This window comes from Pristis pectinata, chromosome 2 (assembly GCF_009764475.1).
Source record: "Pristis pectinata isolate sPriPec2 chromosome 2, sPriPec2.1.pri, whole genome shotgun sequence".
Lineage (NCBI taxonomy): Eukaryota > Metazoa > Chordata > Chondrichthyes > Rhinopristiformes > Pristidae > Pristis > Pristis pectinata.
Window position 1 is genome coordinate 79620862 of NC_067406.1, and position 14650 is coordinate 79635511.

The following is a 14650-nucleotide window of genomic DNA, read 5'->3' on the forward strand; positions in this document are numbered from 1 at the left end:
AATTGCTCAGTACATCTGCCAAGCAGTAATTGATAAATTGGAGTGATAAAGAATGCAACTTACAATGGCACAGACTTTATTTAGCTAGGACTTTGTCCTGAAACACAATTGCTGATTCCCAACTCAAGGAAACAGTAAGGTTCCTAGATGTTGTATGTGACTCTTAAAATTCTGTGTTACAGGCTGCAATTACATAATTTTAGCAAGCATATTACACAACCACATGAAAAGAATGACTTAAAACACATATCCAAGCAAATGAAGGTTTTGAATATTAACTGATTGGGTGAAGAAAATAAGTATTTTCCTATTAAATATTTATATAATAACAAATTGTATGTACCTCTACTGAAACAAAAATACATTTAATGTTTCTTTTAAAGGCTCTATCTCCTCCATTTTACACCAACTATGAATTCTTCGTCACAAGATAAACAAGATGCATATGGCTCTCGGAAGCTGTTCAATCTAGGTGAGGTTTCCAATTGTGTGTTCCTGGATGATAACAATAACATTGGTTGACTAGTACATTAGGTCTTCAGGTGTGACGTTTGCTTCCTCTGTTTTGGTCTTTAATGTGGGGAATCGTATTCCGCTGATGCGCACAACTAAAATATTCGCTATATGTACCACCGGGCTTGCCACACAGATCCAGAAGGAAGAATCGAAGTATTCCTGAAGTATAACAAACTTAAAAACTTGTTCACGAAAATTGGCAACTCGTTCTGTGTGGTGATGAAGCTTCACAGCGGCAAAAAAGCAAACAATTGCAAACAATCCACATAGACCTGCAAAAGGAAACCAGTGCAATTCCAACATAGAACTAAAGGGATTGGCTGATATGGCATACCTCCCTGTCTATAGATTCGCCACATCTAACACTTTAATTTGACTCTACTCATAGCTCAGTCGGTTAAGTCAACGAGGAGATGATTTACACGGATCAATAGGGTAAACACGGTGATTTAGATGATGTTAACTGGATGGGTGATTGATGTACTACAATGGACCTTGATGCAACATTGATTCAGGTGGTGAATTCAATCATGCTCCTGTGTCAGTCCATTATCAAGTAACTTCTAACAGAGATGTGTATGTACAAATATCAGTGTGTAGAGTTGAATAGATAACCAATTGAATTCACACATTAGAAATGACCAATTGTTAGTGAAACCAGAGAATGAGCAGCATGTCAAAGCTAACAGCTGGCATGGAGTTGACACCTTCAGGAAAGAACAAAGAGACCAAAGGTCAGTCTTAGCAGAATCCTAATAACCTCAATGTGTAACTTCTCTGCTGGGCAAGAGTGGGTAAATTAAGTAACAGTTTACTTTGCTTCTGGTTGGAGAGATTTGTTTCTGCCTCCATATATGTTTGTATTGTATCAAATAATAGCTGAATGAGGCATGAATTTAAATTATAACAACACGAGAAAACAGGAGCAGGAGTAGACCATTTGGCACCTCAAGCCTGCCCCGCCATGCAATATGATCATGGCTGATCTACACGAGCCTCAACTCCTTTTCTGCACCAGTTCCACATGGCCATGAATTATCTTTAAAAAATGTACCTATTACTACTTGCCAGCTGGGACAACTTAATTACTGATGTGTGAGGAACAGGCATCCATCTGAAGTACTGCTGAAGTCCTTGAAGCTCAGCTGTCAAAAAAATTTTTAATACATGCTATGCATGGTTTCTGATTTCATTCAAATTCCCTTGTTATATATGCGTATGCAAAAGAAGTATTTTTAAAGTGACATTGATTCAATGCAGAACCAAGGAGCCTTACCAAAGCAGTGGCTGTCAATCGACCCATCTATAGAACCTCGTGTAATCTAATACTGTAGTAGCACTATTGATATCTTATAAGGAATTTTATAACTACAAGGGGCTCAAATAACAGACATTATATAATCTTTTGATTAATGTTAGTTGGAAAAGTTTAAATATTTCTTTTGTAGGATATATAGCTAAGCCTTCCTAAAATATTGGGGATATTAACTTAGAAATTAGTCATTAGTCAAAAACTAGTCATTAAAGATATATATGTGATGTTAAACAGTTTAGGTTAAAAACTGCATAACTTAATAACTGCTCTACAGATGGAAAATATTGAAATAGAGTAATACAGCACGGAAACAGGGCCTTTGGCCCAACTCATCCATGCTGAAATAATCACACTGTAAAGCATACAAAATATTCAGGTTATGATGGGTACAGAGTCATGAGCAGCAAGGACATAAATATTATATGTTAGCAAGAAAAATTCAATTTTTCTTTCAAATATGTGGAATTTTATGTTGAAGTGTTAAAATTACTTCATTTAATGATTGGAGACAACAGGAGACTGTGGATTCTGGAATCTGAAACAAAAAATGAGTTGCTGGAGGAACTCAGCAGGTCAAGCAACATCTGTGGAGGGAAACGGACAGTAGACCAATGAGGGGTCTTGACCTGAAACATCGATTGTCCATTTCCCTCATTTAATGATTGAGAGTTTATACAGATTTATCTCATGGTCAAGTTATTTATGCACTTTGGTTAATGGCATGTTTTGTTACAAGCACTCAGTTCCAAAAATTATTTGACTGATTTGTTTTAAATTACTACAGTATAGGTAGTACTAAAGGCGTTTTCAACACTTGAAAACAGGATATAACAGGAAATGAACACTGCAAGAAATGTTAAGTCCTGTGTACTTACCTGCAAACAAATTCCAGAGGTAGATGCCCATGGTTCCTTTCATGGCTTGGTAAGGGACTTTCACTGCGTTGTAAATACAAAACCCAAAACTGACCATAGCAAATGCAATTGCGAGGCAGATAAAGAATATAACCAAAACATGAACAGCAGCGTTCAACGATTTCACCAACTGTGGAAAAACTGAAAATATAGATTTTAAAAATATTTTAACTAAAGCATGCATGTTTCTGGAAAAAGATTTATATTAATGCATATGTGAAATCGATTAACCATAATGACAATTTCTGAATATTCAAATTGAGTTTAGCTGCCAATGGTGATGTTATTTTACCATGATCACTTTTTTCATATCTGGAATAATTTCATAAAATATTTTTTTTCTAGTGAGTCAGTGAGTTTATCCAAGAAGTTGTGACATGTACACTAGAACAAGGCAGCTCCAGGTCTAGGTTGTCATCTGTGCAGAATTACTTGCTCTTAACTGGGCCAGTGTTCAAACTAGAAGGCTCAATGCAGTGGCTCTGTAATGCAAGAGAGAATTATTGCCTGCAATATATTGGCAAATACCTAGGGGAAAATTATTGGGAAGGACTGGTGATTTATTTTGAACATCACGTGTTTATACGTGTACTCTGAGGCACAGAGTTCAGACATACAGATCTGCACAAAACCAATTTCACATTACTGTCATTTTTGACAACCAGGTATTTTGCTGGAAATATAGCTGTTTACAGGATGTGAAATATCATTGTGGTCCCATTGGCTGATTCTTAAGTTAAATTTTAGGCACACTATAGGCACACAATTTATGTAACTAATGTAAATTGACTTTACGTGACATTCTTCTAAATGTTTTATCAACATTAATATTTTTCTTTAAAATTATGATAGAGGAAAACTTATACATATCTGATTGTATTTTACCGTTAATATTTTCAGCAATGTTTTCTAGCCTTTTATATCCACTTCTGCACATCTTCAATTAATCAGGCTCCATCTTAAATTTATTAATATCATCCACCTGCTAGTAAGCTGTTGCACTTTCACGGTTCTCTGTGAAAAACATTATATCTAAACTGCATACTTAGTTTACCTCCTAATTTAACTCCGTGTCATTTAGTTACAGAGTTTGTTTTTATGCATGACAGTTTATTAGTTCTCCTTTATCTTAAATCTCAAAAGCCCATTGTCATATCCTTTTCTTTTTCCTTCTGGCTATGAGGTCATATTCCCAATATCAGTTTAGTTGCTGTAATCTCCAAAGGCAGGAAATCTTCAATGATACGATATGATATCTTTATTAGTCACTTGTACATCAAAACACACAGTGAAATGCATCTTTTGTGTAGTGTCTTCTGGGAGCAGCCGCGAGTGTTGCCACACTTCCGGTGCCAACATAGCATACCCACAACTTCTTAACCCATACAGCTTTGGAATGTGGGAGGAAACTGGAGCACCAGGAAGAAACCCATGCAGACACGGGGAGAACATACAAACTCCTTACAGACAGTGGCCGGAATTGAACCCGGGTTGTTGACGCTGTAAAACGTTACGCTAACTGCTACACTACCGTGCCTGCCCGGTGCTGAGTATCAGAACAACAAAGAGTTCTCCAAATCGATCTGGATTTGTGCTCTACACAGTCTCACAGTTACCACCTCTTGTTCTTTGCTGGGCACTCTTGTTTGTCATTTCTGATGTCACCCTCTATGTTTATGGTCTCAACAAAGTATCGCACAGGACTCCTAGACCACCTCTTGTGTTGTGTGCTGCAGACTGTTGTTATTCATTTTATACTTCTACCTTTTATTCCCCGTGAGAAGATATGAAATGCAATGGAGAGTCATTGGTGCACCAGCACCTACACATGTGTGATGGACCAAATGGTCTCATCTATGCAATGAGTTCTACAGCCAGGGAACTCCTTGGAGGTCCTTCCACTCCACCAGCATCGTTTCACCTGAAGCACCCAAACAGGATTCATATCTCCAGCAAAGTGATGGACGAAAGAAGGAGCACCTGCAACAAATTTCTCGATCAGTGTACCTCCTCATTCTGATCTGCCCACATATGCTGCCTGCTAGCCCGACCCCCAACATAAATCATGCAAATATTTGCTAAATCAGATTGGCTGATTGATATCTTGTAATCTTCAGCCAATATGTTGGAAGGTGGCAGCCAAGCCTTTTAATATTAACCAATCTTAAGTTACATACATAGATATTATTTATTGTAGATAAGATGGATATGTGGATAGATTTTCATCTTCACAGTCCAGGTATTAGTTTTACAGAGGAGTTTACCCACCCTTTGTAAAACCTAGCTTCCTAATTGCCACTTAGGTAGTAAAGACAATAAAATGTTTAACATTTTAAAGATGCTTAGAAGTGTAATGAGTAAATATTGCTTCAAAAGGCAGCTGGTTCATTTACAGGCTTTATAGGAGTTAGGATGCTCAATGGATTTCAGGGGATACACATCATTTATCATCCAAAAAGCAATTTTCTCTTCGTCCACTTAATATTTTATGTAAATGAACTCCCATTTACATACAGCAACTTGTGCTGTTTTATCAGGTTATATATTCCACTGACATTTTGTGATGACGTTTGTTCTTTTTAGGCCCAATAAAACTAAATGTAAGATGAAATGATCCAAAAATTGATCTGATTTTAACAAGTGGCCCCTTTGAATTTTTTTTTATTTGATTAAATCCCATTTGTAAAAAAATGCACACTGGAAAATGAAGAATGACTGTTTGCAATTTAAATGAATTCTGTGCCTTCTTGCTACTGAAATATTAATAAAATCTTGATCCACTGCATAATTCTCACTGAAAATGAACCATGCAAAAGATAAACTATCATGAAAAGGTCATTTCTTTTGCAAAATGAACTATAATATTCTTTTTATTTGTGCTCTTCAAGATGAGAAATGTCATAGTTAACACTAACGCCTAGAAAGTGGATTATCTGGCACTAAGTCTTAAAGTGGTACGCAATCCAAAATCAATTTAAATCAGAGAAAATCATGTTAGCAATCACTTCCACTGACTGGACACTTCTGGTCAAAATCCATACTTGCCTGCTGAGCATTTTCCCACAGACAGACATGCATTTAATGATATCATTTGCCACAGAGCACATATTTTTAATTCTACTGACATAAATTAGAACCAAATCCTCACACAACTACTGCCTTGGAACTTCCTTGCTGGAACTAGAACCACCTAGATCCACCTCATGCCAAGTTTTTGCTTTTCTAGCTACTTAAAGGCAAACTCTCCTGACATCGGGTGATGTAACTAGGCAGCTTTAGAGCTGACTGCAGAAAATTCAAACACTTTCCAAAGTTCACAGAGTGTGGAGTGTGAAACAACTAACAAGGATTTTTTTTTTCACAGCCTTTGGCTGCTGTTCCCTCTTTCAATGGGCTCCTCAACGGTGACTTCGTTGGCAACATTCCTTTCCTGGAGGCTTCACAATAGGCACAGCTGGCCACTGAGGTTGAGTCAGGGACCTCAGGGCAGGAGGCAAAGACAAATCCATCTGTGAAGTACTTACTCCAAGAGAGTCTTCAGAGACACTATATACTTCCAATGAATAATGTATTCACAGGCTCAGATTTTCAAACTCTGCAGTCATAGAGATATGTTAAATTGTGTGGGATGACCTTCATCCCCAATGTCTTGCCTGTACTGCTCCCTCTGTGGAGATCAAGATCACAGTGACTCTCAGCTTCCTGACAACTAGGTCTTTCCAGGTGACTGCAGCAGATTTATGCCATGTCTCTCAATTTGCTGCTCACTACAGGATCAGAGAGGTCACTGAGTCTCTCCGCTCGCTGAGGGATGATTTTTTTTTAATGTCATTGAGGATAAAGTCAGTTCTTCAGGCACTGGAATCAATCAGCTTGTTGGCTTCCTGAGTAGAGGAAAATACTTTGGGCTTCCCCAAGATGAGAATCCACTGCCCACTTCAGTCCAGGGATGCCTGCGTGTCCAACAGCTGCAGAGACTTCACTGTGGAGGGCTCCATGCTGAACAGCCTTGCAGACCAAAGATAGCATTCAGTGCTGGAGGAAAAACAATGGCATGGGAGTGGACTCAGAAGAATAATAGAAGCAAGAGGAGTAGATAGACATTAAATGCTGCAAGAGAATGTCCCTGCTCAACTTGACCATGCTCAACTCCCAGCTGAGTGGAGGAGGGAGGCATTGTCCACATGGACTGTAAGGGATCCCTGACTGAGAGATGGTTCTCCTAAGGACCCTTTGAAATTATAGTCCTCACAGTACACCGTCATGTACTCTATTGCCCAATTATTACCACCAATGCAGTAGATCAATTACCAGCCATGAGAGATGAGACAATGTGTAATATTCCCTTGCATGTAGCTTTGCATATGCACCTATACAAATTATATCTCATCAATGAATGAATCCCTGATCCAACTACTTAAATGGCTTGCTGAAATATGTCTGTGTTCCTTGATGAGTGATACAATACATAAAGAACTCTGATACCACACAAAATTCCTTCAAAAAGTTACACTTGGAGATGTAAATAGTGGTTGAGAGCTTTTAACACTTTGGATTGCTGCAGGCATCAATAATGTCTATTCATTATTGTATCACCGCAGCTAAGAGAATGCACTGCACAATATATTGTTCAGATTGGCATGGAATAGTTAGGAAGATGCATTGAAGAGCTCATATTTCAAGCCAATTAAGTTCACGCTCATTCTGCAATGAGAATTTCCTCATGGAACTCCAAGTAAGGTTAATTTTAAGTCTTTGGACCAATTGCCCATTCCAGGATACACAAGGGAGAAAAACTGATGAAGTCTCAGCTGAGGAAGCACCGCATTTCAGAACAATTGAGTCTGATCACTGTAGTGTCACACTTTCCTACACAAGCATTTACTTTTGACCAATCCTCTCTCACCTAACCCTTTTGCTTTCAATCCTATGCATAAAGGAAGGTTCCTGGAGAATGGCAATCCAGAGCAGATGTTTCATTTCACTGTGCAACCTTGCTAATATTTCTTTGTCACTCACAGGAGACCCTCCCACATTAGTTGCCATGACAACTAATGTAAAAGTAAACAAACAAGGCAGAAGCATCCTGAGATAGAAATGAACTGTACGTTGGAGGTAATACTCAGTCATCGCCAGAATAATGTGGCAGCTTGGGCATCAGTCAAACTATTTCACAATTATATTCTCCACTGCAGAATGACCATAATTTTTAATGGAAAACAATACTTCAGTATCCAGTGGCAAACATAGCTTTACTCAAGCATATTGATGTGAAATGCATGACATTAACAACCTTACTGTGTAAATTAGGGTGTGCAGCAATGCCAGCAATTGCCACATCAGTGTGACATATAAAAAAAAAGGAGCACGAACAAGCCATTAGACCCCTCAAATGTATCTTACAATTAATATGATTGTGGCTGATCTGGTAACACCATTTTCCTCAAGACCCTTGAGTCCCCTAAGTATCTCTGCACTTGCCTTAAATGAGAATACATTTGACCATAGCTCATATCTTGAGAATCATTTATGACAAGCAAAATGAATCAATACTTAAACAGAAAATTATGATGTTTGCTTACTTAGTTACACCCCCTATTGCTTTCCCTGTTTGAAACCACTTAAGTGGATTTTGATATTCTACTGGTACATCACACTGTTCCCTCTCAGGCTGGAGTGTGGCTGCAGGAAGACTGCTCCCTATTAGTCAGCAGACTCATCCTTGATAAAGAAGCTGTAATCCTGGACCAGCTTTAGTATGTTGTCTCAAGCAAATGAAGGAGCAGTCTAGGGTGTCTGGCTGTAGAGTGTGGGTGAGCATGTCACCTGAGAGGAGAATTGGTGAATTCGTGCAGTGGGGGCATCAATTTACCTAACCTTTATATCAGGTCATCTCTCAGGGAACTAGGAAGACAAGGTTAAAAGGATTTGCTGGCACCCAGCCTCAGACCAGCATCATTTCAACCTTCAGACCCAGAGCTGTCCCAGCTGATGGACCACAAATTACATGTGTCTGTTCTATGCTGTCTTCACCTTTTCTACTTGGAGTCAGCTCTCTGCTCAATCCAAGCAGAACTCTGCCCACAACAAAGAGGGGTGTGAGTGGAGGGAGGGTTGGAGGCATGTCTCCACTCCTCAAGAGTGATGAGTCCACAGATCTCATATTTCTGCTCATATAGGAGAGATATCTGTTCACGTGTGGTATCTTCCTGCTTATTCATGAGAGTAATGTGCTGATGTGCAGCATCTCTCTTTTCATGGAGGCCAGTTGACTGCTGCCGAGCAACATACCTTTGTCCCAGTAGAATTGTGAGCTGCTCATTGACAGCAACAATCTCATGAATGGCATCTGTCTGCTCAATGGTGATAGCAGGCTGTTCCTGAGTGTCAGAGACCAGATCTCCAGCTGGATCATGGTGAGACAGCACAGAAACAGAAAGACTTCATGCAGTTCCACCTGTGTCTCCACAGCAGCTGTCATGCAAAGCAACAAATACTGCATGATGGGGTTGCTGCTGAGCCCTTGCAAAGCAGTAAACAAGACCTCCAGAGTGAAAGCAAGAAGATGGACTCCTCTCTGCTTCTTATTTTCACCTGTATCTTGTTGTGCATCCATATCAACTGTATAATGAAAGCATCCCAACTGTATAATGAAAGCATCTCTTTATCTGAGGCTTCTGGGGCAATGAGGAAATATCAAACGCCCCCCCTCAGCAGGTTGCTGCGCCAGATGCCTCAAATGCTTTCCTTCACCCTTCACACAACAGCTTCTGAGGTGGTGCTATGGGGTGTCAGATGGAAAGGCACACCTTTCACATTATCTTCATCATCGCCGTCCCTCTCCTTCTCCTTTCACTCTTCCCTCCTGCTTCTCTATCTCCTCCTGCTTCTTCTGCTCTGTATCCTGGTGAGAGGGAAGCAAGGGATGTTCCCTCATATCCTGCAAAGACAAACAGAAGAGAAATATATGCATGTATAATACCCAGAAAGAAGCACTGGAGCATGACCTGGAAAAAAATGATGCAGTAGCAGGCATGATATAAAGATGTCCACCACAAATCAATTCAAAGCAGTACACTACTCAGAAGGAAACTTTGTTACCAGCATACCTGGGTGATTTAGTGTTGCCTCTTTTTGAGAGGTGATCTGCACATCTGTAGCCTCTTTGCTCATGAGGAGGAAGATCGTTTCTTCTAGTCTGATGAGATGCTACATTCGAGGAGGCTCCCCTCCCATGGGGCGGCCTCTCTCCTTTTTCCTTGTTGCTTTAGCCTGAATAGATGAGACAAAGGATGTCGAGTAGTGCTTTCTGTGCAGGGGAGGAGGGGATGGAAAGTCAATGGTGGGGTGAGAGTGGGAGTGGTGTAGAAGAGTGTGGGACTGTGGAGTTGTGCGTGGAGAGCCACTTTGTATGCTTAACAGTCTGTGTGAATTTGTGAATATGTGTGTCTCTGGATCAATGCGCATGTATGAGAGAGCAATATCTTGAGTGCTGTGCAGCTCAGCTTGACACCTTTGTGAGGTTGTGAAGTTTTTGCATTGACTGGAAACATTTACATCTCGGAGGAGGCAACTCGCTCCACCTCCTGCCAAGCTTTTCTAATGGTGATCCTGGTGAGTCCTGGCTCGTCTGACACAGGACCTCCCTCCAGACAAGGATCTTGCTCAATGGAACTTTGATGTCCTTTTGGTGAATCTAGGATCTCTCTTCCACACCCCCTCCACCACCCCCCCCCCCCCCCGTACCATTTCTTTCTCCCATGGGCAGCCATACTGTTATCTGTCTGCCTGCCATGGGTGGAGTGTTACTTTAAGGGCCAACACCCTTCTTTGATTGCTGCTCAACAAAGTTTCGGCAGTTGTGCTGATATTTGTTCCAGGTCATTTGTCCTAGTCCTTCTTTCCAGGTATTAAACACCCTTGTGCTTTTGTGGATTTGCTTTTGAGCAATTTCCCCATTTTTTTTGAGGGGGGCCTGATTTGATGGTAGTGCTAAACATGTACCAAAAACAGGTGCAATCCAATTTCTGGGCATATATGTCCTTAGTCTAGGTTCAGATATAACAGCCTTGTTTAAACACATGACAGCCAGCAATTGGGTTAAGACTGCTGAGTTAGGTTGCCAGTTTAATGCCAATTTATACTAAGTTGTGAAGCTCACTAGGAGAATTGTACGAGGAGAATCCTGGTTTTAACAGTTTGCAGATGAGAGAAGTGTTCATCGTCTACATCAGGGCCAAGATTTATTAGCTCCAGAGATAAAGCCTGAGTATGTCAGGGAGTACATTTAAATAACAAGTTAAACACAATAACATAATTTTCCAAGATCTGCTATAATTACTTGTAATTTCATAGTACCGTCCTCCAAGACCACATTTTCGTATCTTTTGTCCCCGGAATAGTCCATAGTAAAGGTGTCCTATAAACTTTGCCATTTCTGGATCAGTAGCATTCACAATTTCAGCCCCTGTTTTGCACAGAATGGTACCAGTCACCCATCTTGTTGTTCCTAGTGCCACGGTAAGTAGGATTGCAGATATAAAACTTACAATGGCAGCTATAGAAAAAAGAGCTTTCTTCAGAAGGTTGGGCATCACATTAAATGTAATATTAATACCTGTCTCTGTCACTCTCTTAATAAGTGAATGTCTCAGTGAAATCTTCCAGTTCTAGTTGAATTGCTTCTAAGGCTGATTCCAACCCTATTTCGATGCTTTAAAATTCATCTCTGATGTGATAAGGTCATTCAAAGCAAACCAGTTCAGACATATATTGTCTAGTGATCCATCAGTCCTACTGTTGTTGCGATTCAATTCTTAGTGCTTACATTTTCTTCGGAGTACATTGCAATTTGCCAAGATCTAATAATCATCGCAGCATCTCCAACAGCATGTTTAGATCTTCTTACTTATTATAAAAAGTTCTAACCATTTCTTGTCTGATCTGTTCACTTGTCACCTCATTGACAGTTCCAGCTTAGTTCCAGTAGATGTCTGTATCACCAAACCAGAATATGTGGTGAAGATTGACATGACTGTAAAAGAGAAAATCAAAATAGATAAAAATGCTTATCAATTAGAAGAAGACGCTTCTCAGATGTACTTTTGTTCTAATGTTTAGTCTCATACATCAAAATCGAAAACTCCCTTATATCAGTTATCCCTTATATCAGGCATTTGAGGCTGGAGAAAAGGCTCAGAGAGAAATAGGATATTATCAGTGTGCTATTCCTGGCTTTTCTGCTTCAACTGAAGTGAGAGCTCATCTTTTCCCAAAAAAGGTTCTGAAAATTCACAAAACAAAACTTAGTAGAAAAATCTTAAATTTTTGCCAGTGTCATGAGTTTATATTCATGGGAATACTGTTTAGCAGCAGGGCAATAATGTAAAGATTTCCATATATTTATTGAAATTGCTGTTGACTTTGATGTACAGAGTTGCAAATGATCCAGATTACACTAAAGTATTTATTGGTAAACATTGAAATTCAAAATATATCTAGCTATTACCATTGGATAGATTTAGAAAAAAAATGTCATTGCTTTGCAATCTGCCCACTTTCTGCCAAACTATCTGGGAGCAGAATTGTTTATAAAATAAGGAGATATCTGCTGTCCAGATCATTCTTCACTTCAGGTTAAATGGCAGGAATTATCTTCCATGGAGACATTTGAGTAAGTAAAAACTATGTCCATTTAACAAACTATTCTTTTAAAAATTAAACAATTTGCGTACTTACTTATTGCAGAATTTACCTTTTACTGCTTATGAAATCCAAAGCCGTGTTTTTCAAATTGGTCTTTACCACCATTTTTCTTTCTCAATGAATACATTCCACCTTCATTTTACTCGCAATATCCTCATAAAATTACTGTGGAGCAAAACAAACCCTCTGCGGTTACTGTAGCCAAAAGCATTTTCCTTTACAAAGTTGATTCTTATCAAGGAAACAGAATAAGTGAATCAGTTATCTCACTGTTGGTGATTCATTAGGAGAGGAGCCTTAAAGCTGTGCATGTGACCATCTCCTAGGTTACTGTGCTGCTTAGCTCTCACTGCCTTCCTATCCTATGCTTATCAACAGACGCATAAATAATGAAACTTCTGCAACAAGATAGCCCAGAGAATAAAGTACCTCTGATATAACTTCTTCTGTTTAATCAAATTCTATCTCATCTTTTGATTTCTGTTTTGCGAAAAATAAAGCATGAATCAGAAGAATAATAACTTTAATAAAATGGTCTATATAGAAAGTTATCTTCCTAGCCTTGCTATAATGAAGTTAAAAAAACAATCCAAATACTTCAACACAAGCATCGGGTAAATTAATTGAAGGGTTCGCAAAAATGGTGTAGATTTGTCCATAAACAGGAAATTTCTGGTCAATCAATTTTGATTGTGTTTTATTTTGTTCAAGCAAGGAATTATTGTGCCTTGTCTGTGTGATATGAACTGAACAAGAGGAATTTTAATTAGCTGTGGCTGAGCGCATGTCTTATACAAACCTCTATTATTTATGTGATGACAGAGGGATAGAATAGCAGTTTGGTGTATACTCCCCACTACAGTGATGGTGGATCTAATGTAGTAGAACCTGAATTGTGTAACTGGCAGGAATCCACCAGAAACAGTATCTTAGTTTTCTGCTGGATGTCTGTCAGTCCTTGATCTTCAACAACAACTTTCAGATTTCAGTGGTCTCCTGGACTTTCCTTCTGGTTCACACTTCAAGCTAATCCATGCTGCACTTTTATAAACCTTCTCTCTTTATTTTGTTGTTCCTTTGCTTATCTTAAATCTGCCAATATGAATAAAGCATTTTTCATCAATCATTTTAACAACAGTTTATTCAGACAATTCAACACACAACCTGCCTCTATTTTTTGTTGTGCTCTTAACCTTATCTATTGTTTTTCCTCCCACTCGGATTTGATGGGTCTCATATATCTACCTGCTAACATTTCTAAAATGGACTTTGTGTTCTTTCTTGTATAGTCTTGTATAATTTATGTTGTTAATTTATTTTTTTTTGTGTATGCACTACTGATGGTGGGGAGGGATTAGCCGTGATGTATTGGGCTACTCAGCGTCAGAAACTGAGATTACAGGGTCTTCCAGAGATGTGGGGACTCATGTGAGTTTGTCATAGTTTTCCCTATCAAAGCATGCAAAAAAAGGCATTGAGCTCATCTGGGAGTGATGGGTTGTTGCCACTTATGCTAACTGATCTCGCCTTGCAGGAAGTTATATTGTGCAAGCCCTGCCACAGCTGTTGAGTGTTCATCCGTTATAACAGTTTAGTCTGAAATTACCTCTTTGCACTCACAATGGCCTTCTGAAGGTCGAGCTTGGTCTTCTTATATGACTCTGGGTTGCCAGCCCTAAACGACATGGATTTAGCTCTCAACAGATTATGAATCTGCTAGTTCATCCAAGGCTTCTGGTTGGGCAAGTTTCAGAATAAAATGGAATGATTGCACAGACTTGGGGTGCAATGGGACTATAATAATGTCATTGAACTAACCACCAGAGTTCACACCATGCAAAATTGAATTCAATAACTCTGACCATTTTTGTACAAAAATATTTTAATTACATTTAATTGAATGCAATTTTAATATTTATCTGTCATGCTAAAGCTGCAGATTAGAACATTTGACATAAGAATATTTTGAATGAGAATAATATATATCATATTTCAATAATATAATAACATATTGAATAACACAAAAAATTGCACTGTAAAAGATATTTCTTTTGAAAGATGCAAGGAGCAAGAGACGAATACCTGGGCAGACAAATATTATGATGAAAAATAGCAAAAAATATTTAAAATACAAAACCAAAGCACAAAAGTCTGGGGACACACAACATTTAAATCGGTAACAAGATGTCTAATTGTCCCT

The 14650-nt window shown here is 38.9% G+C and overlaps 1 protein-coding gene across 1 annotated transcript; it reads right to left on the reverse strand.

Moving 5' to 3' along the window:
* Window positions 1-522: 522 nt before the first annotated feature.
* Window positions 523-11339, reverse strand: clrn2 (clarin 2). Its single transcript, XM_052010312.1, has 3 exons — window positions 11087-11339; window positions 2707-2886; window positions 523-788 (listed from the first exon to the last, which is right to left on the reverse strand). Exons 1-3 carry the CDS (start codon window positions 11337-11339, stop codon window positions 523-525), a joined length of 699 nt encoding a protein of 232 aa, XP_051866272.1.
* Between the last annotated feature and the right edge of the window lie 3311 nt (window positions 11340-14650).